This window comes from Oreochromis aureus, linkage group 13 (genome assembly GCF_013358895.1).
Source record: "Oreochromis aureus strain Israel breed Guangdong linkage group 13, ZZ_aureus, whole genome shotgun sequence".
Taxonomy (NCBI): domain Eukaryota; kingdom Metazoa; phylum Chordata; class Actinopteri; order Cichliformes; family Cichlidae; genus Oreochromis; species Oreochromis aureus.
In genome coordinates, this window is record NC_052954.1 from 25,394,274 (window position 1) to 25,420,291 (window position 26,018).

The 26,018-nt window shown below is 38.7% G+C and overlaps 1 protein-coding gene and 1 long non-coding RNA gene across 2 annotated transcripts in view; one reads left to right on the plus strand and one right to left on the minus strand.

Moving 5' to 3' along the window:
• The window catches only part of LOC116325742 (inactive phospholipase D5-like), a 56,594-nt gene extending 31,052 nt beyond the window's left edge, over positions 1-25,542 (plus strand). The window contains exons 2-10 of the mRNA XM_039622152.1: positions 223-359; positions 10,847-11,033; positions 16,557-16,656; positions 16,902-17,029; positions 18,856-19,053; positions 19,707-19,843; positions 19,993-20,158; positions 20,255-20,345; positions 22,255-25,542. Of these exons, the coding sequence (XP_039478086.1) occupies positions 223-359; positions 10,847-11,033; positions 16,557-16,656; positions 16,902-17,029; positions 18,856-19,053; positions 19,707-19,843; positions 19,993-20,158; positions 20,255-20,345; positions 22,255-22,802 (1,692 nt within the window). The 3' untranslated portion in view covers positions 22,803-25,542. The remainder of the gene's footprint in view (positions 1-222; positions 360-10,846; positions 11,034-16,556; positions 16,657-16,901; positions 17,030-18,855; positions 19,054-19,706; positions 19,844-19,992; positions 20,159-20,254; positions 20,346-22,254) is intronic.
• On the minus strand, positions 248-14,507 carry LOC120443442. The gene is made up of 3 exons (XR_005615433.1): positions 14,456-14,507; positions 10,939-11,022; positions 248-373 (listed from the first exon to the last, which is right to left on the minus strand). It is a non-coding gene; the product is annotated as an uncharacterized LOC120443442 (long non-coding RNA).
• Positions 25,543-26,018: the final 476 nt, after the last annotated feature.

Genomic DNA, 26,018 nt, shown 5'->3' on the forward strand with positions numbered 1-26,018 from the left:
ATGAAAGTCAGAACTTGCGAGGTCATACTTCCTACATGTTGGTGTTCAATTCTCCTCTATCATCCAGTGACCCGCTGAGCTGGGCATTAAATCACTTCTGTCAGCCAGACGACTAATAGGAGCCAAGGTTGAAGAACTTTGGCTGTGTTTCTGCAGTAGCAATGAAGAGCAGAAAATGCGCCTTTATAATGTAAGTGTTGTTGTGTTTTTTCTTTCTTGCAGTCTCAGCAGAAGTGCATTGTGATCTTTGCCTTGGTGTGCTGCTTTGCTGTATTGGTGGCCTTGATTTTCTCTGCTGTGGACATCTGGGGTGAAGACGAGGACGGGATCACGGAGGAGAACTGTAGCAAGGATTGCAGGTGACACTGCTGAACTGTAAACACACAGAAGACCCAGAGTGGCTTCCAAACTTTCTGCCTCATCACAAGTTAAAAGCTAAAGCTGATTTTTTTTTTCTTTATTAGAATTGCAAGGAAATTATTTGCAAGAGGTCTGAAAAGTTGGAGAAACTAAAACAAAATCAGGCTGAGAAACACTGCATTATTTTATGTTGTTAATTATATCAGTAGTTTTTCATAATTATGACATTTTGACCCTTTTGACATTTTTTCATAAGACCTTCAAGCATTTTTTCCTTTCACCTGTACTTCTCATTGTGTTTGTTCTATTGTATTACATTTCCCATTAGTCACATATATTGGAAATATTGGTTTAAATTGATAATAAATTGATTTACAGAATTTAAAAGTTACATCAGTTTCCAATGTTTCCACTGATATCTACCTGTGCTGCATCAGCACGGGTAGATATCATAGTTGGGAAGTTTATTTATGTTTTAAAATTCAGTATGTGCACTGTTGACAGCATTGTAAGGTCACGAGATCTACAGTGAGCTCACAAATCAGGAATAAAGGCTCGCAAAACAGGGCTGCTGCAGCAAGTCCTACAGCCCTGAAATGACGCAGCATTTTTCACATGTGATTCCCTCATCACAAAGTCAACAGGTTTTTGGGGTTGGGGTTCTTATGGGCTTTTGATTGGACGCCTGAAACGAGCTCTGTATTTACACAAGCTTCAGAAAGCTTAAAAAAACCAAACAAACATCTGCAACAAAACACAAAAGTAAATGCCGCTCTCCTAAACTTTGAAGTTTTATGATATTTGGTAACAAGTAACTAAACGAGACAACAGAAGTCAAGGACTTAATCCAGGCTATTCAAAGCATCGTGCCAAACACAGAAGTTTAGTGGTGGAGGTCAAATTAAATCAATTAAAACTACTTATGATAATCATCAAAAAATGTAAACGTGGCATTTTTGTTTATTTCCCACTGAGCTTATTTTCTGATGTCAGTTAACCTATCCCCACTAACTGCATGTCTTTGGACTGTGGGAGGAAGCCGGAGTAGCCGGGGAGAACCCACGCAAACACGGGGAGAACATGCAAACTCCCCACAGAAAGACTGGAACTCAGGACCTTCGTGCTGTGAGGCAACAGTGCTAACCACCATGCTGCCCAAAAAGAATACAATAAAATAAAAATCCCCGTGGCATTCTAGGCTGATATTACCAGCCCAGCAGCAGATGGAAATAACATACCCAAAACCTCAGAGCTGAATAAAATTTGACAAGCTGTAGTTTGAAAATGAGACATACAGTGATTCCTTTATTTTTACAGGGTTCAATGTGGAAAGGACCAAATTGCTGTACACTGTAGGAAGAATTTCAAACTAAAGAAGCATCAAAATCAAAAGTATCAAAATGACCAACAGAAGGTTAATGAGACAAATGTGAAGACAACAAGGGAGACAAGGAAAATTACTGAACATGGGTTCAAGAAGACTCATGAAGACAAAAAAGACCAAAGAAGAAACACATGGGGGATGAGTGAGGGAACTTCAGCTGCTAATAACAGAAACAAAGCCATGAAGCAAAACAGGAATAAAATCATCCAAGATGGCACGGGAATTAAAACTAATAAATAAATGGAATAAAATGTGAAAAAAACAAAACCAGGACCCCAAAAACCACAGAAATCAAACCTCCAAACACCTGGAAATCAAAACCCGAGCAGAAGCTCAGACTCAAATATATAAGTCATTCAAAAATAGAGACCAATGAGATGTTTAGATGCAAGTAGACATGCAAGATATAAGAAGAAGCAGTTAAGTACAACGGAGGAGCGAAGCATTTACTAAGAAATGAATATCTTTTGAGACTTTAGTTGACACGAGTTAAGTGGCTTCTCTTTTGCTTGTCTGGGCCTTGGCAACTGTAATAACCAACTGTCTGGAATTGTTTGCATTATAAGTGAGTTGACTGTTGCCTAAAGCACCAGAACATAACAAATGTCTATTCACTCCCCCACAGGTGTGAAATGATGACCAGGCTGTTCCTAAAGTTAATTTAAACCAGACTTTAGCAAGTTTCTACAGTCTGTTCCAAGTTTTAAGATTATAGATCCCCAGACAAAAAAAGTGTAAAAGCCACTGCAGCACATCTTGTAGTCCAGAGTAAAAATGGCTGATCAGCAGGCATTCAGCTGATACAGCAGTCCTGTTCTCCTGCTCGCCACTTCCTACTGGTTCCTCTCCATTAGACTCTTATTATTCAATTTAACATTCAGCCTTGAATTACTTCCTTCTTCTCTCGTTAAGTCTGTGTCCATTTACTCTCTCCCTCCTCTTCCTCCAATCAGCTATTAACAAGCCTGTAGAGAACTCTATCGGGCATCTATCTCTTCCACTCGAGGCTGAAAGTGTAGTCCCAACTTGTAAAGACAAATTGGACTCCCCTTCTCCTCTGAAGGACCCCTAAAGCTAGTGGGTAGAATGAGAGATAAAACATGGCCAGGGCAATGATTGAGGGACGGTGATCCGGATGGAGGGAGAAAAAGAAAAAGTTATCAGGGTAGACTTGGAGTTTGAATCAGTGAGACACGAACAGATGTTGTTTGCTTGGCAGGCAAATTCCAGAAATGTGTGCTGTCAGACGTCTACGCGTGCACTGTTATTTACTTCGACTGAGCTTAGCAATGACGTTTTGACTGTGACATGCATCATTTTAAAGGACTACAAGATGTAATTAATGATTTCATAAAGCGATTTGCCCAAAGCAAGTCCCTATGCAAGGTCTGAAACGTGATAAATTACTGTGAGTTTGACACATTTGTAATGAGGTTGCGGTGAGACTTGCTCATGCAAGCCCTTTACATTTCTAAAGCGAATTCATCAAAGCAAATGCATCTACGGCGCATACTGGCATTTCTTATATGGAAGGTTCACACTCTGAAAACGATCTAGTGATTAACTTAAAAAATGAAACTACTGAACAATCGAACAGAGCCAGTCAACCTCGATGCTGTGTAGCCATTACTCTCCTTTAACTAAAAACCCCCTTTGAGCTTCCAAATAACATGTCAGCAGTTTTTATTTGTGATGTTGTAATTTTGACTTGTCAGCTGTTTGTTTTGTTATGTAGATTTCCTTTTAATCTGCTTTGGCCTCCATAATGAATGATGCTAATTCTTGCATCCAAGGAACAGGATGGGATGAGATGGGAGTTGCTGCCACTCTGTGTCCTCGCTGACGCAGATAGTTGCTTCATGTTTTCCTGGCAGTATAATCAAACACATAATTAATTTGATTTATACTACCTCTTCCGATGATAAACAGTGTAATCTACAACTGCACTGAAGCTTGAAGCCTCTTAGGTATACAACAATGTGCATGTGTGTTGCTTGGTTGTTGGAACAAAGTGGGAGCATTAATTTTCCTCTCATCTCGTCGCATCCAAATGCGGGTCTGATCCATCCCTGGTGTACATCTATAATTGCTTCATGTAAGACAGCTAATAAGGAGGTTAGTATTGATCCATCAGCTACTGTGGAAATGCAGAAAGTACGCTTGAAGAACCACGCTTGCCTCATCCCTAAAATCCGACACGTTTCAGATATCATATACAGATAATCTGAATATGATATATGGATCTAACAACATGGCATCGCCCATTGGTTTGAGGAGAGGACTAACAGTTTTTTAGCTAAGGCTCGCAGGCTTGGTTAGCCATAAACTGTACTATAAATGCAATGCACAAAATCAAAATCATCTGTACTAAAGTTGGTATGAAGATAGAAACTACCCATAGAGGCCAAAAACATTTTGTACCTTACTACAAACACAGTTTTCAAAACGTGCCATTTTGTGGGGACTGACTCACTTTGAGATCAGCCTCAAGCAGCCATGAGAATAAGTGTAACTTTCGGCATTTCCACACTGGCTTCATATTTCAAACCTCTCTGAAATATGAAGCCTTGAACAGACAAAGATTAAAAAGGTCACCATGAAGACAGATTAAATGGAGCATCATGGTGTGTAAAGGAGTCGTACATAATATAGTCCACGTTTAAAGTTCATATATTGCAAACTGCTTTAGTAAATAGTTAAAAGTTTATTAATATAAATAAAAAATAAATTTAAAATTTATTACTAAATGGAGTCCGCTCAGTTTTAATTTCTTTTTAAAGTCCATGTCTAAGTTCTTAAATAAGCTGATTTAATGAATTTGAGAATTGGCATGCTCCTTAAAATTTAAGAATTGAGCTCAAGTGACATCAAGTCCACAAAGTCTTGGTTTTAGCATGAAGTCTTTCAAGTCTGCTAGTTTCTACATCTCAATGCAACTGCCCCTAAAGTAGCTGCTGTCCAAAAAATTAATTATTTGGGATTTTAGGAAAGTTAAATAGCGTGTACTTTCTGTGCACAGAAAAACTGTGAGTAACATTTTGAAACAATGGCAGGTATTCTGCTATTATATATGGATATATATATCCATTTTTGATTGGATCAGATTGGCTACTGTGATTGTTTATGTTAGGAAAACAGAGGAAAGCTCACTGGAAGCATCTTGGCAGCTGGGTCTCAGGCAGTAGGTTGAGTTGTCTACAAATCACAGATTTGACTTGTCATAAAGTGCAGTTTGCAGATGTACATACAGACTTCTTAGACCAAGACAACAGGGATACAGGAAGTAAAATGAGGCTCTAAATAGACACGGGAGGTAATCGGGGAGAGTGGAAACAACCTGTTAACAGAGCACAGAAGAAGCTATTTAAGAAAATAAAAAAGGAAGTAAAACTACTGACAAGGTACCAGAAACAGAGGACTAACAAAATAAAACAGGAAGTAAAAGCAAGACGCCCTAACAAGATGCTAGAGAGAATAAAACTCCCCAAAATAACATTAAAACCGACAGATCGTAACATGATGGTAAACGTAGCTATCAAGTCAGCACAGAAAGGAACACTCAGGGTTTGTGGGTTACTGATTTACTAGTTTGAGGTAAAAATATAGGGGAGCAATTTATTGTTACCTGCTGACAATTCCTGACATGACCCAAACCATTAAAACACTTCAGATTTCCCTCTGGGCAAAGCTGGAAGAGGATGGAGTGAACCACGCAAAAGAGACGTAGAGCAGCAAGATAGAAAACTGATAAAAATATAAGCTATTTTGTTTTCATTACTTGTGCCACACATACTATACTGTTTACCAAAGACATTAGCATCCCTATAAATACAATTTTAATTAAAATATACACAAGAATAAAGAGCTTCCAGTTTCATGTCCACTTTATCATTGCATAGTCTTATCATTTAAACACTAGCAAGCAAGTAACTTGTATTTAATTGGTGTTGCTATTTAGTATATAACAATATAAGAGGCAGTTTGTGTTGTGTGGCTTAATTGAGTGAAAACTGAATGATAACCTATTTCAGTTCAAACCAGATTACGTTTAAACTTTCAGTGCTGCTCATTCCTCCAGGGCACAAAATGCAGCGCTCAGCACAAATGGATTATCAGACATCAAAAACCTTAAATAGACCCTCGTCCCCAAAAATGAAAGGCTGAACTAATTAAACAATTACCTGAACCAATCAGCAACCAGTATCTGAAACACACAGGTATAAAATAAAGCTAGGTAGTACTGATAAGACTCATCACTATGAGCAAACTGGCAATCAGTCCAGATCATTTTATGTATGAAAAAGCATTTCCTTTGTTTGCTTTTTTATTTTTTATTTTTTGCATATTTATCACACTTATATGTTTCAGGTCATCAAACAAATGTTAATATTAGACAAATATACCACAAATAAATTCAAAATGCAGTTTTTAAATGATTATTTAATTTTTTAAGGGAAAAAAATCTATCCAAAAAAGGTAAAGTAATTGCCCCCTGAACCTAATAACTGGTTGTGCCACCAAGTTTTTGCAATAACTGGCAAAGAGTCTTTCACATCTCTGCCAAGAACATTTAGCTCACTCCTCTTTGCAGAATTGTTTTAATTCATCCACACTGCAGGGTTTTTGAGTATGAATAGTCTGTTTAAGATCACACCAAAGCAAGTCAATACGATTTCATCCCAGACTTTGACTAGGCCATTCCAAAACCTTCATTTTGTTTTGTTTTTTTTTTATTTTTTGAGCCATTCAGGGATGGATTTACTGGTATGTTCTGGATCATTGTCCTGCTGCATAAACCAAGTGAGCTTGAGCTTCAGGGCACAAACTAATGGCCCGAAAATGTCCTTCAGGATTTTCTGGTAGAGAACAAAATTCATCCATCAGTCAAACAAATCATTCAGGTCCTGAAGCAGCAAAGCATCCCCAGGTCTGGCTGTAATCCAGCCTGTGTGTGGTTAATGAAATTGAACTCTGTTTTCCAAAATATGGGATTAATCACAGTTAATTCATGATTTAACAAGGGGGGCAATTACTTTATCACACGGGGGTAGAAGCAGGTTTGGATAACTTTTTTCCTTTAATAAAGTAATTCATAATTTAAAAAGGGTATTTTGTATTTACTTGGCTTATCTTGTATAATATTAGAAAAACATTAACATGTAAACTTGTTAGTGTGACAAAAAAACTAAGAAATCAGGAAGGGAGCACTGTAAATTTAAATAAACATCCTAGCTGTGTTTACTGTGACAGGAGCACTTTGGTTGTACCTGGTGAAAATAAAATGAACATCATGCAGGGAGCAGAGCAGCAGCAGCAGCTTCTGTGATGCCCATATTAATGTCCTCGCTGCTGTGCACCCACTGCTCAGGGCAGCTCGTGAGAGGGTGGATAATTTATATCAGATGTCAGGAATGACTCGGGCACACTGAGGTTTATCAACATGCTCTTACTATAGGTGTGGATCAGCAGGCGCACGCTGATAAAAGCATTTGCATGTAACAGATTTTATTACATAGATTATGCCGACGTACGATTTATCCACTTTTACTGTGCTGTATCTTTAACATGTAAAGATGCCAGTCTCAGCTCTGGCAGCCCTGTAACGGTGTGAAATGTGTTCTTATGTTCAGCCCTTGTGGAGCAAAACATCAGGAGGGAGAGCATAATTTCAAGAGAATACGTTTTAGTGATCTAACTGCTCTCGCTTGCAGCACTGAAACTGGAAATCCATTATCATTCAGAGTGTGAGATTATACATTCAGACACCCTCGTTCTTCTTTCTGTGTCACTGCCTCGTGTATGCACACACACACTGTGAAGTTTACACCACTTAGGTATTGGCTGCTTGAGCTGAATCACACTCACAAGTGCACAGATGGGTAACAAAGGAGGGAACCAGCCGTGGACAACACAGACTGCATAAATCAATGAATCCTCTGCCGGAAGACACAGCCGCTGCCTCTCTGCTTCCCTCTCTTTTAATACCAAATCCTGTCTCGTTGTTTAAACTGGTCAGAGTTACTATTCATCATATCTCATAGCCATTAAAGCGGACTGAGAGGATTCCTTTCAGAATGAGATTACCCCTGTTCTTCTTCAATCTGTTTTCCATCCATCTTTCTTTTCCTCATTGTGAGGTGTTTACTGCAGCTGTCCTAGTTTTTGCTGTCAGTTTAGGACAAAGAGGGATACTCTACATACACTGCGAGGTGCAACGCTCTATAATTTAATCACAGTTCCCTATATTTGTTTCTTTGTGCCTTTTCCAGTTCACTCACTCTCAGTGTCGAGTCCTCGAGCTCTGTGAATGGCAGAGCACAGAATACACATCGAATCAAATCCCTCAGAAGAAAATCAAGCGCCACTGGTATTGCTCCGCTTTATTAAACATTAACAGTTTTTCTCCATGTGGCGATATCAGCATGTCGAGGGAACGAATCCTACAGTTTGACCACTGTCAACTTTCCAAAACCCTGACTTTGCTTTATTTTAGCCAGGAATACATTTTCAAGCTGTGAACTGCAAACTGGCCTCTCGGTGTGATGCCACTACATTATCACCTGCAGCTCATACTCCCACCAGCATGCCCTTGAGTCCAGCTCCCGAGCTGTCACTTTTTGCTGACCCTGTGTTCTGACTACTCTACATGCAGGCAGACATTTGAAAAACAAAAAGGTTAAATTAGGCTTTAACAGAACAAACAATCACAAATGGACAGGGAAACAATAATTAACTTTATCTGCTGCAGTCCAAAATAAAACCAGATGAATATAAATATGGAAAAGAGCAATAGCTATCTTTTATTTAATATTGCTGTTAGTGATTCTTTACATTCTACAGTTTTAAAAATGTGTAGCCTATAAACGAACTAATTTAAAAAATATATATTTCCACAGTTAAAATGTATCCATCTCTAAATATAGCCTACCTCTAAACCCCACACCTCCTTTTAATAATAAATGCAATACAAACAATGCAACAAAAACTTTGCATGTCAATAATAAAGTGTTACTCTAATGAAATGCAACGTTTTAGATACTGAGAAATCACTGCAGAGTCGTGTATTATATTACAGCATCATAAGCTGATTTATACTTAATATTCCGTTTGACCTTTATTGTAAAGCTTATTCAGATGTTTTTTTTGTGTAATAAAAAAACAGCAACCTTTATTATCACACATTCTTTTCAAGTCACTGTATTCTATTTTAAACCATTCTCCTCCGCTCTAATAACCCTGTTCCACCAGTGCCAGCACCCAATCTACAGCCGATTTCATGCATTTCCACTCAAAAAAGACTGGTAGCTGTGATGAAAAGCTTGTAACATCAAGGCGACACAAAAGTGCCAGACCCAACCACTCACAGTTGCTCTGGGAAAGGCTACCATAAGAAATTTACCAATGATTGGCACATGCACCACATAGTAACACTACATAACAACTGGTAATAAAAACGAGCAAAAATGTGGGTTGTTTGTCAAAAGGCAGCAAAGCAAAACTGGCTTTGCAGCATTAGTGGATAGAAGGTGCAATAATTAGGCTAAAATAAAACAGTCAAACAAAAAAAGGAAGAATTTTTCTTATCTTGCCCAAAGTAAAATGAATCAATAAATGTTGCATTAGTGTTAATCTTTTCCTTTTATCAACCTTTTCATGAGGGAATAGAGATAAAGCTCTGCACTTGTTTTAAATGTTTACAGTTTTTTGGGGTTTTTTTACCGGCAAATGTGCTACTTTTAAATTCCACTACACCACTTTTCAGGATACACTGTGAGTCATATGAGCTTTTATCATGTTATTTTACACTTTTCTGTGTGCGCTGTGAAGGGAGGCACTCATAAAAATAACATTATTGGCATTGGTGCCTTGGACAGTAGAGGAATTGTTTCTCAGCTGCTGTGTCAGCGGTTTGAACCCTGGTCCTGGCCTCTATGGTTATTGACTTCCTGTAATTTCCTGCATTTAATCACCCCCCTGGATAAACCACCAAAGTAATCAACAGTATATTTACCTTACAAATTCTTACTTTAATCCATTTTCTCACTTAAGTGCCTAAAGGTCCTGTGCAGAAGTGGTTCTGCTAGCTTCCTGGACAACATTTATTTCATAGACTTAATCAACCTAGGTGCAGCCGAATTGATAGCTAAGCTGTTTACCCTCGAGGAAAATAGCCGCTCCCCCTCTTTGTATTTCCCTCTTTTGAAATCCAATTGTCATAAATCGATGTCTGCCTTTACAGAAACGCAGAGAGAAAGTAGTGGAGCTTGGTAATGGCTTGGTTCTGAGTGGCTGCAGATCTAGGCCTGGCTGCCACAGCTAATTCAGTCTGTTTACTCCAGTGCTAATGCCTTTATTATTTTTATCAGGATATCTGAAAATGACAACTGCTGAGTCACTGGATGATATATACAAAAGAAAAACACAACCACAGAGAACATTTTCCCCATCATTCAACTTTGTGCTAAGGGTTTACCAGAAAAGGAAATAACCTGGCGCCACTTAATCAGGTCATTTAAAGGATGAATTGCCTCTGTACGTGATATCATTATATTCTGTTTGCTGTAGCTATAGTATGCAGTCTAACCCCAGACTGCTGATCTTTACATTAAATGCACCATGTGACCACAAAGGGAGTAGTGTATAATAGAAACCACTGACAATACAGCAAAAAATGTCATTTTTCCCTGACTAGCTGTAATTGAATCTACATAACTGACAACTCTGCATATCAGCCTTCAATTATTCTCAACCCCTGCCAGAGGCAACCTGTACACAATTTAATGAAGCTTAATAGAATCTAAGGGGCCTGTGTAGTCTCAAAATCTTTCTCTCATTAAGCTAACGATCCAGAGAGAGGAAGAAGGCTGAAGTAAGCTAATTTGTCACGGAGAACGAGTATAACCTTATTTCACTACCACAAGATCTCCCATTGATGTGCACCCATAATTGCTTTGTGAAAGAGCATAATCCCCACATTAATTTCACCTCCATTTCCCCATTAACAGGGCTCTGTGACCATCCAAATGATGCTTTTGTGACTTTGTGCATCTGTTATTAAGCAGTTCCTACTTAAATATGTATGTTTTTCTTTCCATTTCACAGAGTCGTGCTCGTGGAGAACATCCCAGAAGACATTTCCTTCTTAAACAACAGCACATCCCACCTCCCCCTCTCCATAGGGCTGTACAACCTACTGAACCAAGCTATCCGGGTCGTAGAGATAGTTTCCCCGCAGTGGCTCCTTAACTCCTCTGATAATGAATCCAGTTTCCAGCCTGCTGGAAGACAGGTAAAAATAGAGCAAGTCAACAGGGATTTAATTCTGCAAGAGTAGTATTTACATTTTATGCCTGTGACATTTTCTCTCTCTCTCTCTTTTTCTCTGTGTTAGTCTGTATAAACTGGTGAAAGACAAAGTTGGTTCCTTAAAAACATTAAAGGTTCAATAAAATCAAGATCCTGAATTTAAACCTCATAAGTAAAAGGACATTTACACAGAGAAAAATGTTACTGTAAATTATATGTTATCCAAAATGTGATAACATCAGATTTTATGCTTATAAGAGTTGATCAGCGAGCTTATTTTAACTACTTTACATGTACTCAGTCGTTTTTTACATTTTTAAATTTAAGCAGATGACTGTGTTTAGAATCTTGTGGGTTACTGAATAATTTGACTGTTCAGCCCTTTAAACACTTGCATTGCTAAATACACTTACTGGACACATTTACAGAAAAAAAATTTACAGAAAAAAAATCCTGTTCAGAAAACGAGATGATTACAAAAAATGTTTTTAAATATTTTTCTGTGCTTTTTGTAAAACAGTGAATTTGATGTTCAAGTATAAAAACAATAATTATATTTTAGCATTAAAAATATATTAATCATTTTGATTAAAGAGATTGTGCTTACTGATAGATTAACAAAATGTCTTAAACATAACACGTAAAGGGTGTCAACCAAGAAACTTCTGTTTTGTAGGGGTCATGACAGAATATATCTTTATTATTAAACATTGTATTTGTTCTCTGTGCAACATTTATTTAAATTTATGGGCTTTAATCTATGTTTGTGCATCTTTCAGAAATGTTACTGATGTTATTTTGCTTTTTATCCAGCTCCCATTACTCCTAGAGTCACTCTGTGTTTATGCAGTCGGTGCTAAAAACAAAAATTTCAGCTGCTCTGATGCTCTGTTCTGTGAATCATCCTATTAAACTGGAAGTGTAGCTTTATGCAATATCCATCCATCCATGTTCCTAACCATGTTTCAGAAGGCTAGAACTTCTCCCCACTGACAGTGGGTGAGAGGTGGGAGTACCAGTCCATCACAGGGCTGACACATACAGGCAAACACATCTAATTTAGAATCACCACTTAACCTAGCATCAGCCATGTGTTTGGACTGTTACAGGAAGTGTGTTTGATAACATTTACAAGTAAAACAGTAAATTAAATCATGAAAAAGTACAGTATTTCCTGCTGAAATGTGAAGTAGATATAAATTACCACAAAAGTGGAGTAAGACCTCTAATTGCACATTCATATTGGACTGGATGAATGTTATTGACCACTGCCCAGAGCATTTGGTTAGTGTGTGTGTGTGTGTGTGTGTGTGTGTGTGTGTGTGTGTGTGTGTGTGTGTGTGTGTGTGTGTGTGTGTGTGTGTGTGTGTGTGTGTGTGTGTGCAGCCTGGCAAAATACACGGTTCATGGGTCACACTGTTTATAAAAAATTGAATATGTCAGAATTAATGAAACCCTGAGGCTGATGGTCAGAAACTAATTGCACCTTTCGTTCCCCTCAGGCCAGAGAGAAGCTAATGCTCTTTCAGTCTGCACCAACCTAAAAATTTTACAACATGTTAAATTAAAAATTTGACATGAAATTTAAAATGTAATGTTCTGTAAAAAGGAATGCTTCACTGCATGCAGGTGGAAGTGCTCTGCACTTTGCTCTGTTCTTCTTCAAATTGTGAACATCTGTGTGGCTACAACAGACATAAAGCTAATAATCCTGGAGACACAGTGTGGGTATTGATGAACCGTCACTGAAAAGAATATCTGTCAGTCCTACAAACAGAGTGGGACCCAATAGCTTATAGATTTTGAGCTAGAAAGCATTCTGTACCTGGATCCTTGGTTTGTCTCGTGTCTGTCTGGTCCATTTTATTATATTAGTACCAGTGTTGGGTAAGTTACTTTAAATTAGTAACTTAGTTACATTACTAGTTACTTCTCTAAAAAAGTAACTCAGTTACTTCAAGTTACTCGTTACTTTCAGAGTAACTAGTTACTAGGGAAAGTAACTTTGGTTTTACTCAGAATTCTCTTGTTAATGTGTTGCTTCCATAACTGGATACCCAGCCAGACTGCCAGTCTTCTAGCTTGCTTACTTGCCACAAGTGCAGTGTGCCACCTACCAATAGAAAGGAAAAAATAATGTGCACATTTCCACGAGAGAAATCCCACGCCTGGACCGTCGTTGACCACCGCCATGATTCTAGCCTGCTTTTTACATCCAACACAAAAACTGCAGTCGTGGTGCTTTTGATTGTACTCAGAACTTGGAAATTCTGCCTTCTGAATAGGAAAGATGTAGGTAACACCAGACTGCAGATGAGCTGCATACAGAGCTGGACTGGGACAAAAAAATCGTCCCGGGCATTTTGACTAGAGACCGCCCACCATTATAGGAAAAATCATAAAGCCTTTGAATGAAAATAAACACTGTTGTGACAGTGATGTACACTGTTCTGATGGTATATATGTATCAATCTATCAATCGTTTGTTGTAAGACTCAGATAATTATTTTTTTAAAAGCGAGACATTTTAAATGAGAATAATAAAGAAAAGTATTTCCTTGTCCCCCCCTTTCCCTGTTAATGCCCTACCTGGCCCCTGGCAACACTTTGCTAGATCCGCCCCTGCACAGTTACCAGCTGTCAGCTACGTGAAAAGGATCCTGGTGTTATTTGTCTCTCAGAAACAGTTCATAACTTCCCTTCAACTCATTCATGTCACCTAAAAGGTAAACCTGTTTCTACGTCACCTGTTCAGCTCTGATGATTCAGTAAGGACATCTCCTGGTTTCATCTGCATGTTTCCCTCTCACCAGATAACCAAACCGATATCATGACCAGCAGCTTTACAGCTGTGGCTCCAGCAAACATCAGCTGATACTAGCAATTAATATTAAATAAATTCTAACAACAGCTGATCAAGCTTAAACGTGCTGCTGTTTTTTAGCGCGACATCCGCTGGTTTCCTCTTTCTGGCGCAAAGTGGGCGATAAATAAACAAGAGAGAAAAGCCGATCAGCTGATCATTGATCAGTTTCGTGATTGAAGTAGAAACAGGAGAGGAGAGAATGAGAGAAGAAGAGGCAGCTGTGCAGCTTCAGCTTTGTGTCTTTTTCATTGTAGCTGAAGTCCGGGACAAACTGTGTTCCTTTTCACCTCAGTACGAAACGCGTAATATTTTCTCTGAATACCAGACGATTCTGTTTTTACGGACGGTTGGCAACTCTAATAATTAACCGTATGAACAAAATAAAGTTCAGCATCAGTAACATAGCACCCACACAGCTGTATAGAAACTCCATCATGCTAGCTAGCACGCAGTACGAAAATGTCAGCATACCGAAAATAAACTCCACCTAAACTTGGGTTATATCTGACTCAGATAGACTGCAGGTCATAACTTCTTACCTGAAGTTCAGTTCACCTGACACGCGACCGGCGGCGCTTGGGTCTCTCCTTTGCCTCCCTTTTCCTTCATCCACCTGCTGGCCTCCACCACTTGCTAATGTTACTGAATCTGTGGAAGCGCCGCGATATCCACCACACGAAGTAACGAGTAACGAGCCTATCTAAATCCCAGTAACGAGTAACGCGTTCCTGGTTTTGGCATAATAACTATAGTTATTATGCCAAAACCGTGCTCGTTAGTTACCGTGCTCGTTACCACAATAATAACGTAGTTACTGTAACGCGTTACTTAATAACGCGTTAGTCCCAACACTGATTAGTACATATTTCCTGTCTATCTACAATCCACTAAATCCCAGAAATAAAGTTAAGTCAAAAGAAATAGATTTTTAAGATCCATCCATTCATTTTCTTCCCCTTATCCAATTCGAGGTTGTGGTTGGGGGTTGCATTTGGACATATCTGTTGCAGGGCTGACACAGATAACCATAGAATCACTTATTTCTCCAACCCTGTGGGGTGGTGGTTAGCAGTGTTGCTAACAACAGCAAAAAGGTCCTGGTTTCAAATCCACCAGCCAGCAGAGGCCTTTCTGTGTGGAGTTTGAATATTCTCCCCAAATACTCACACAGTCCAAAAATTTGCATGGGGTTTGCATACATCTTTAAATCTCTGTATCAGTATAGTGGTACAAGATCGCTTACACATTACAAGAGCTACTCGGCCATCAGAGCCCATGCCATGAAGCTCCCGGTGCACAGTTTTTGTGCTGATGTTAATGCCAAAGTAGGTTAGGAACTCTGCAGTTATTGAGTCAGCAGAGCACTGGTGACTTTTAAACCCTACACACCACCGATTTAACTTTACTTAGTGTCCCATTTTATGGCTCTGCTGTGTTGTTCCTAAATACTTCCACTTTGCAATAATATCACTTACAGTTGATTGCAAATTATATGGCAGAGAAGAAATTTCACAGACTGATTTGTTGCAATTGTAGCACCCTATTATCATTATCAGTATCATACTTGAATTCAGTGAGCTTTTTAGAATAAACCCATTTTTAAGAATGTTTCTAAGGCACACTGCATTTCTGAGAAGACCTGAATTCAAAGATTGAGAGGTGTGGCCCAATAATTTTGTCCATGTAGTGTGATGTGGAACATACATTTTCTAGTAAAAATGTGAACTTCCCAAACTCAAACTGATAAAGACGCCATTGAAAAGACTTGAAAAGAAAATAATCCTCTGAAGCCATAGGTGTTATAATGTTGTTTTTAAAGCCTGAGCAGTACTCGATGTAATGCATTAACAGGACTTAAAGTGTAAAATCAAATATGTCTCATTTAAATTGTAAAACACAGTTTTAGTACATCGTGAAATAACAACTTCCCCAGTGTACATCAGGATCTGGGTGTTGAAATGGAGCCAAATTGACCAAATTTGCATCTCAACTGTAGCTTATTTAAAATCCTCCTTGTCTTCATTTGTGTCCTGTAATGTGTGTTCAGTGATCACTAAAGAGAAACTAATGAAGGGTAATTTTCCTTGTATCACTTAATGAAAGAAGTCATCATAGTATCTTGTACTCTGGGTGGATTTCAGGTCGGTTTTATGAAGGAAAACTTAATGAAACTGGAAATTAATCTTCATATCAAGTGAAAGACATTGTTAGTTTGCTTGTTTCTAAATGACATGAGATGAATGCATGTAAACTATGTCAAACAGGTTGCTGTTTATTTTGTGTTACAGCAGTAACTTAGTATACATCATTTGTGGGTTTGTAAAATTTGTGCTTCTAAATATGCACAGAGGGTTACGTGTTTTTGGATAGTTACAGTGATCAGAGGTAGTCATCACTGGAAAACCATAAGAGACATATAAATATTTTTCTAAATAAGACTTCAAAAGAAAAATAGAGATTACAGTAGCTGTCTGCAGACGAGTGCTTTGAAAAGAACGAATGGGACAAACATAGCACATTTATCACTTATGATAGTACTTGAATGTAAAAAATGTAAGCACTTAGTCTGAACTCTGTCTATCTGATTATACTGCATGGATTTCATGTAACAGCCTTGCTTTGCTGGTTTGTTTCCCTTAGGGCAGGGCTCTGCTGTCCAGCCTGCAGGGACTGAAGGCAAGAGGAATTCAGCTGAAGATCTCATCTGGAATAGCTAACTCAACTGAGCTCAGCAAACTCAGTAATCACACCTAGCTCTTACTTTCATTGCTTTATATGTTATGACATAACACATAAGATGTTATGTTGTGTTTAGATCTGACTGTTCAGCCCTTTGCTCCCCCTGGTCATGTTTTCAGTCTTTCAGTCTCTCACCATCTTTCCAATCGCCTGTGTTTATTGGTATGCTTTTTGCCAGATTTGGCCAGATTTGTCTTTATCCTCCTCCATGTCTCACATGTAACTCCCTTTTCTCTCCATTTCTAGATGCTGAGGTTCACTATATTAACATGGCAGCTCTGACCAAAGGCAACCTTCACTCCTCCTTCTGGGTGGTCGACAGGAAACATTTCTACATCGGCAGTGCCAGCATGGACTGGAGATCTCTGGCCACCGTACTGCCACCATACATACACCACACACAGAAATACTTACAGAGACTTTGGAGGAAAATCAACCAAATTTTACCTCTGTGATTTCTGAGGCAGGATGGTAACACAAATTATCGAAATTTGGTATTGTTAATGTAAGTTTCTTATAATGATCTACTGGATCAAACTTTACACTTCACAAGGTATGAGCCAGTATCGCTTAAAAACAGCATTATTGGTGAAACAAGAATATTCATATTTAATGTATTTGTACAGTGCTGTGCAAATATTATAGGCACCAAGAGGGAAGTTAGAATGTTTTTTAATGAATACACAAATAGTTTACACAAATTCATTCTGTTCAATTTTATTTATATTGCATTGACTCACACCACCAGTTGCCTCAATGCAGGAATTAGAAAGAAATACTCAATCATACCAATATTTAGTGTGACAACTCTTAGGTTCTTTTAGAACTTAAACACCTAAAACATTTTGTAAGTGCTGTATATACACTCACCAGGCATTTCATTATGTACACTTTCTTAAATGTTTGTTACCGCAAATATCTAATCAGCCAATCACATGGCAGCTACCCAGTGCATTTAGGCATGTAGATAAGATCAAGACAACCTGCTGAAGTTCGAGCCGCTCTGTGATGTTGATATAGAATAAGAGGAATGAAGAATCCTTCCACAATCTTGCTGAATCTGTGCCACAAAGAACTAAAGCAACTGTTGAAGGCAAAAGGGGGTTCAACTATATCTGTGTAGATGTTTCTGTGAGTCCAAGTGTTACTAGCAAAGTGTACCTAACAGAGTGTCTGCTCGTTGTACATCAGGGGGGATAAGGCGTAAATTTGAACGTGAGGTGACATGCTAAGATTTTCTGATATTCATTTAGTGTTCATATTAAACAATAGTTAGCACATAGTCAGTTTATATCTGTGTACATGTTTTTGTGAGCGCAGGAGATGGCGTCCAAAAATAGAGAATCCAGAATCTTTCATCTCTTGTTCAAAGGTAGACAGCTCATCAAAGTGTGAGACCGTTTGTTAGTGAGGGCCTTAATTTAGGAAGATGAACTGCAAGAAGCACAAGGTAACTATTCAAAAGTATTTGTTAGTTCAGCATGTTTTTATGCTTCCTCAGCCAGGTTTATATTGATGTTACATTGTATTTAAATTAGACCGCAAAACAAACAGACTGACATTGTTCTTTTCCTTCCTTATTTCTGTAGATATCTATGAAAATAGTCAGGTTATGGACTCGATTTTTAGTCTATTGAGGAGTGCACATATTTGCGTTTTTTAAAAAGAGAATGGCAAGATTTTAGTAACTACATGAGCTGCAAGAGAAGAATTTATTGGAAATGCTTTGCTCATGTGAACACTGCTGGGTTGTGTAGAAAGACAGAAAGAAAAGGTGATTCCAAGAAATGCACGGTGAGAATCAAAAAAATGACAAGTGCCACTTTGAAATGGTACTGAGAGCAAAGAATGAAGATCAGGAACAGAAAGGCTCACTGCAGCATATTTACATTCCCTGCTGTTTTTGTCAGGATAGACTAAGGCTTGGAATTGAATTAGGCATGCGGACAATATGGCCTAATGTGGAAATTTCAGAGAAATATGGGTGTGTAGGTAGATGAATGCATAAAAATGTTAAAACAGTAAAAACAGGTTAATATTAGTTGGCAGGTAAATGTTGATGGAGATGATCGGCAAAGGCTGATTCAAATAACTAAAGTCAAAAATGAAGATATACATCTTTAATTACGTAAATGCTGCCGGCTTCAATTCTTGTTTTGCTCTACAAAATGTGTTTGTTTATTTTTTGTTTGTTTTTTAGAGGAAGGAGCTGGGTGTGTTGGTTTACAACTGCAGCTGTCTGGCTCTGGACCTCCACAAAGTGTTCAGTCTCTACTGGGGTCTCCAGTATAAAGACTTTATTCCCTCCTTCTGGTCCAAGCGCCTATTTGCTGTATCCAACAGAGACACGCCGCTGAATCTCACAATCAATGGCACAAAAGCATTGGCCTATGTTTCTGTAAGTAACATTTAAAGTATTAGTTTGCATTATAAATGATTCAATTCATTGGTTAATGTAGCAAACACACAGTCCAAAACCCCAACTTTTGGTAAATTACTATACACATTTACTGAAATTAGACATAGATATAAGTGCGTGCAGTGCACATTAGTGTAAAAGCCACCTGCAGTGGTGGCGACAGCTTAGGAGAGGGAAGGTAAATTTTTCATAGAGTCCTCTGCAGGATGCTGTGTCTTTCAGTGTCCTTATCTTCTTGGACAAGAGTAATGGTGATCCAGCAGAAAAAAAATGTTGATTAGGCTAAGCTGTCCATTTCAGTAATATTAAAATGAACACAAAAAGCACACTCAAGCACACACTCTGAGTAAATCATTCATAGGGTACAGTGCCTGTCAGCAAGAAGTTAAAACTGAAACTTTAATCCTCACTTATTCACACAACGAGAAACCCTGATGCTTATTTACAATGATAATAACAAGGAAGGCTCAGTCAGTTATTATGATTCTAACAGTTCACAGTGGTAACTCTGTAGTTTACTAAGATTCCTGTGGTAATAATTATCTGTTTGCACAATGCTCTTGTGATCACTGTTGTGTGCATCTTTAAAGGGGAGTATGCAACACCAACATTCCCTAATTCTCTGTTGACAGAGCTCACCGGATGTTTTCATTCCCAAACATCGCAGCAGTGATCTGGAAGCTATTGCCAGGGTCATCCAAGACGCCAACCATTTCATATATATCTCCATCACTGATTACCTGCCCCTCATGGGCAGAAACACCAGCAGGTTAGAGCAAATTTGCTGCCGCACAGTGACTTGGCAGGCATTTATCACCAGTGGCTTGAGTGCTTCTTGCTTTGATTCAAGTGTTTAAACTGCGTATGTGCCGGACCAGCTGCATGCCCAATTCTGCGTGTATTTGTATCTGTGCCAAGGTACTGGTCGCGTATCGACAGCCTTATAAGAGAGGCTCTGATCCTGAGGAATGTACGAGTCCGTCTGCTGATAAGTTGCTCAGAAAAGACTCATCCGCTAACTTTCAACTTCGTCTGGTCCCTGAGGAGTCTGTGCATGGAGCAGGCCAACTGCTCACTAGAAGCTGTAAGTTCAGGGCTAATATGCACTATTTTCATCTCTACAGATACTCTTTATCAAAGCTCACTGCATAATTGCATGTGTGTGTATACGTGTGTGCAGAAATTCTTCAACCCCAGGGGCCAGAGGGACGTCAGTCTCGAAGGAATAAACCACAACAGGTTTATGGTTACAGACAGAGCCATTTATTTAGGTGAGCTCATCGACTAGACTTTATGACTGTGGCCTATATGTCTGCTCACTTTATGTAGAATTATTTTTAGTGGACCTAAAGGAATACTTCCTCTTTTGTTTTCTTTCTCACAGTGAGAATAAAAGATCAATATGATGAGGAAATTTGCCTAACACAGATGAACAAAAGATACAAGGGGAAATGACTGAACTGGCACACTAAGGTCAAAAACACTATAATCAGATGTTCAGAGGTTAATTATATGTCTGCTTCATCAACTTTATTACTAGCCAGGATAACAACCCCAAATACAAATTAGAATAATTAAGTGATAATGAAGCAACAAGCTAGGCCAGAGGCTGTGATTTGGGAAAAGCCTCGCTGAGGATCAGCTGCAGCTCCTGGCCCTGGCAAATCCACCTGATACCTTTGCTAGAGGCAGGAGGGAGGGTGTTGCACAATACTAGAGCAAATGTACGTACGGTGCAAGTATGCTATTATTAATTATTAGATGTATGAACAGTGTTTGAGGCATGTGGTCCAGTCTCTGAAATTCAGCTAAATCATCTCCAAAATCTGGATGTTGATCCATTTATATGGAAAACAATAACCAGACAGTGAGCATCCAAGACAGGAAAGTCTGTGGCACCCATCGACTGAATATAAAAACCTAATGTAGCCACTGTATCATCAACAATATTGATTTCTGTAGTCCTGTTTTGAACGCTCGACTTGAGTGTTTTGGCCATCACCATACTGGTTATTTGAAACCAAACTTAGCCAAGATTATCCTGCTTTGCTGCCTGTTCTACTTACTACCGGATCACACGTTACAAAATGAACAACCTTTTCTTTGAGCTGCTCCCTTTAGGCGTCACCACAGCAGATCATCTGCCGCCATCTCACCCTATCCCTACCATCCTCTTCTATCGCTCCAACCCTCTGCATGTCCTCCTTCACCAGATCCATGAACCTCCTTTGTGGTCTTCCTCTTTTCCTCCTGCCTGGCAGCTCCATCTTCAGCATCCTTTCTCTACTATATTCACTATCACTCTTCTGCACTATACAAATCATCTCAACCTTGCCTCCCTAACTTCCCTCTGATAAATATAAAAATAAGAATAACTTTTTTGATCCAAGAGGGAAATTCATATGTCTGACATAGCTCATCTGCTATTTGTATAAGAACTGAAAAGCCTGATGGACATTTTTTTGCTCCATAAAGATTTCATAATGTAGGTGATCAGAGTTGTTCAGGATGGCTTCTAACATCTTTCGTGTGTATCCTTCCTCCACCTCCTTCAGCATGTCCAGTCTGGCTCCAATAACAGAGCCAGCTTTCCTGCCTTCTTGCATCCTTGTTCCTGATGCTGCCTCACCAGCAGGCTGCAGCACAGAACAGCACACTTGCCACCACAGACTGGTGGCAGAGAACATCTGCAGCAGTTTACTAAAGATGCAGAGAGATCTTAGTTTTCTTAACAAAAAGAGGCGACTTTGCCCCTTTTTGTACAGTTCGTCTGTATTCAGGGAAGTGTCTAATTTGTTGTCTAGGTGATGTACTCATTTCTAATCTTTTGCCTCCTGCCTTTTTATTTGTGCCACTCTCTTCAAACTATAGCAGTTCTCACTATTGCCATGTAAATCTTCCTTTACCTTACCCTCATGCTGCTATCCTGTCACATATCACCCCACTCAAGGAGACTCCCCCTGCTGGAAAGTGAAGAGAATGCAGGTTGAATATACAGACCTAAAACCCATAAGTTATATTAATCATCACTGTTTGGTTGCAAATGAGTTCATCGGTACAATTTCCACTTTGATTTACAGTCTATAAGCTCAGATGCTTTTCAGTTCTTCAGTTAGATCTACAAGTTACCCAAAACTGTGATGTCATTTCTGTTTCTCACTGTGGTCTATTTCCTGACAGGTAATCTTGACTGGGAGGGGGAAGAGTTTACCTTTAATGCAGGAGCAGGCCTTGTGATCAGTAAGCTAGAAGATATCGACGACAGGAACTTCACCGTCGTGGAGCAGTTACAGGCAGCGTTTGAGCGGGACTGGTTTTCACAGTACACCATCCCCCTGCAGGCTAATAAATTCCTGGTTTGCAACAAGCACCAGATCAAACCAATGGTGTTACTCAAACCCAGCCAGCTACACGATGGACCACTGCCTATTCGGAAAGGGCAGCATAATAAAGGATCTACACTACCAAGAAATCATCACAAAGTTGCTGGACAGACACCGGACGAAACAAGGCACCGTAACGACAGACTGAGCAAACTTACTCGACAAGGCACTGCTAGTGGGTTAGTGCCAGTTATGGACAACTACCAAGAGAGGGGTCAAATGAAAATGAGTCGCTTTGACCAAAAACAGGTAGAAATAAAAGGTAACGCCGACAATCCAATGGAACTACCCGGTCAGTCCGCTGAGAGCAGTGGTGGCAGAGAGATCGCCAATGGATTTGTGTGACCACAAAAATCATGTTTGAAGAACTTCTTTCCTCCAGTGGCAATGGACTTCCAACACTGGGTCTTTGTAGCAGTTTATTATTGTGATTTTGTAGAAAGAAACTTTTCAAATTTAGGTATCTGGTTTGCAGGACTTGATAAAAGCAAGAACTCAGGAAGGAAAGTAAATGGTCCACAGCAGGCTGGCACTTTTGATTCTTTACAAATGAAACCAAATCATTTTGGTTTAGAATACTGATTAATAGGCTAATAATATTTTACAACCTTACAACTTATATAATCTTTTTTTGTCCTTGTTTAGATCTCCCAGGAAAGGAAATAAATTGCACTGATTGCCTAAATATTGTATGTCACTTAAGCTAACATTCATAATTAATCACCTTTTAAAAGGAGGGATAACAGCTGCATGTGAACAGACAGGAGGCACATCAGCATATGTAGCCACAGTAGCTACATCTGGCATTCAGTATTCAGCACGCACAGGTTACCACACACCTTAAGCTGTTGCGGATCTCTAATTGCCTCTGCACTCTCAACGGTCCTGAATATGTTAGCCTAAAGTAAACAGGTTTGTGCTTCTCCCATAGTATTCACTCACACCAGAACATTATTTAAATTGCAAAATTCTTAAAAACAACAATTAAGCAGAGACTAAAATAAAAGTTTAATCGGCTTCCTAGAAACAAACAGCTTCATGTGGCCCTGCCAAATAATGTATTGATCTCTAATTGTAAGCATTAGTTGTTTTAGAAAAAAAAGCTGATGAAGTGGGCCTTTTAAGGGATTGCTCAAACCATCTCTACCATGTTTTATTTCCATTTCCAGAAGTATAAATGTGGGTGCATTGTTCTACTGCATGACTGAATTAGATGATGCATTTGATGGCTTAGCATCCTCCATCAGCCACTACTTTCAATAAAGCAAGCTATGGTCTTTTATGGTGGAAGGAAGGAGGGGGAGCTAATGATCCAGAAGGGTCTTAAAAGATAATTATCATTATCGATAACCATAAACAAATCCTGGGATTGGAGGTGGATTGCATGGACATCTATAGTATCCTTTCAAACCCAGCATTGTGACTTATTGAACAAATACTGAAGTAGCATTAAGACTAAAGGGGCCAGAGGGTCTCTGCTGTCAACCAAATCAATACAATGAATTTTTAACAGAGCTTGACAGAGGCAGTTGCTGTATTTTAACCTCAAGGACATGTTGGCCTGTAATGTCATGCCTGTGACAGAATATATATTCCCTTTATCTTGTGGAGATAGAGCTACAAATCTAGCATCTTTAGTTTATACTTGACTGAAAGCTTGAAGCAGCATTTATTTGCATTTCGAATGATTGCATGTTTACACACTCTTTGCTACAAGTGTTTTTAGAAATGATTCTTGTTGGATCTATAATAATACAGAAGGGTTTTTTTTCCAACTTTCAAAGCCATTAACTGAGTAAAGTCAAAAACAACACCAGAGAGAAACTCATAGGGATGTCTTTCTCTAAAATGTATATATATGTTGGTATGGGGTGCTTTAACATGACAGCGCGCACATGTCATCAGTGTTACTTCTGATTTCATGAGAGAATTAATTGACAAGTATTCTGATAATGTATTGATTATAAACAGTTATTTTCTATCATTAATATATGAGGTGACGTTTCTTGAACCAACTAATAAAGATATTATCAATTTAATCAGTAATGAAAACCAAACATTAGTTCCTTCCCTAAAACAATATCTGGGGTTTGGTTATTTTCAGGCTGTGTACCATTTGAAAAACTAATGTCTGTCGAGGTTCTCAGTCATCCACGCCGTGGTAGTCCTAAGCATGTTACGCGAAGGCAGCTGGACCTTTTTTGAAATTGGCACATGGATCAAAAGGAAGTCCAGTTGTCTTCATTTCAAGTGCTTAGGATTTCAAATGTTTGTTGGCCAACATCGAGTCAGTTGAAACTTGGGTAGCTGCTGCCATCTAGTGGATGTCACGAGGCAAGTTACTTGCTTTCACTTAAAAGTTGCTATTAAATGTTAAATGAAAAATTCTGCCTTGATCACGCAACATGTTGGTTCACATCTGCTGATTTTATGCATGTGTAACATGCACAACAGGCAATTCCATGAGAATGTGTGTTTTATCAGATAATACTTAACTGACACTATCCTGAGAGCTATTCTTTCACACCAGAATGTATAAACTATAAACAAGAATAATATCATTTAAAAAATTATTTTATTCTGAAAAGCAAAAAACTTTTTTTACTACTTATGTGTACCCTAAGAACTTATACCTTCCTGTGCAAGACACAGCCACTTGTCTATCTATAATAGTTACTTCATAAAAGTATCCTTAAATGACAAACGCAGTCGTTTTTCATTTGTAGCATAACTTCTCCATATCAAGTGAGTAGACTTTGAGAATATGACAATAATAATATCTATATGTAAAGCACTGTGTCACCACACTGTAATGCTTATCTGCCAGCTGACCTGGAGTCAGATTCACTACTATACGCTGCTATTATCTATGATTGTCATATGGGGAGGGCGGGAACGCTGATACTGCATTCTGCCCAGGTTTTTATGGTTTTTGTGGTTTTTAACTATTCTGTTCTTGGAAAACAAATCTTTTTCCAGTTACAGTGGGGATTATTTCAGCTCTGTACACAGTACAGAGTACACAGATGCCAAGATTTAAGTGGTTTACAATCTGCTACGTGCAACTTACAGAGTCAGAGCAAAATGAAAAAAAAAACAAAAACTGGAATGTTTCTGAATTATGTGTTGTCTGCCTGTCCATTGCTCCAGCAAAAGTTTCATTTTTCAGTGAAAACTCTGTAACAGATCATATTTTTCTTGCACACAGAAGGGCAAAACTGCTTATTTTAGCAAAACAAAGCACTATTACCGAGAGATACATTTCAAATACTCCCTGTAAAGCTTTTTAATGTTGCCTACCTTTAGTATGTTTTTTCGGCATGACTGCTGCTTGCATGCCTTGCCTTTATGAACTGTGCACAGTAGCTATGAGCCTTTCTTGAGATGATGCTAATAATGAAATCTTGTACCTTTAAAGATACAGAAGGAATGTATATTTATTGAATATCCTTGTCAATGCACACTACTAAATTATGTGATCACTCGATTTTTACTATTAATAAAAAATAAGCATCTTATGTTTCTCTGTGTGTTTGTGTGTGTATGTGTGTCTGTTTAGTG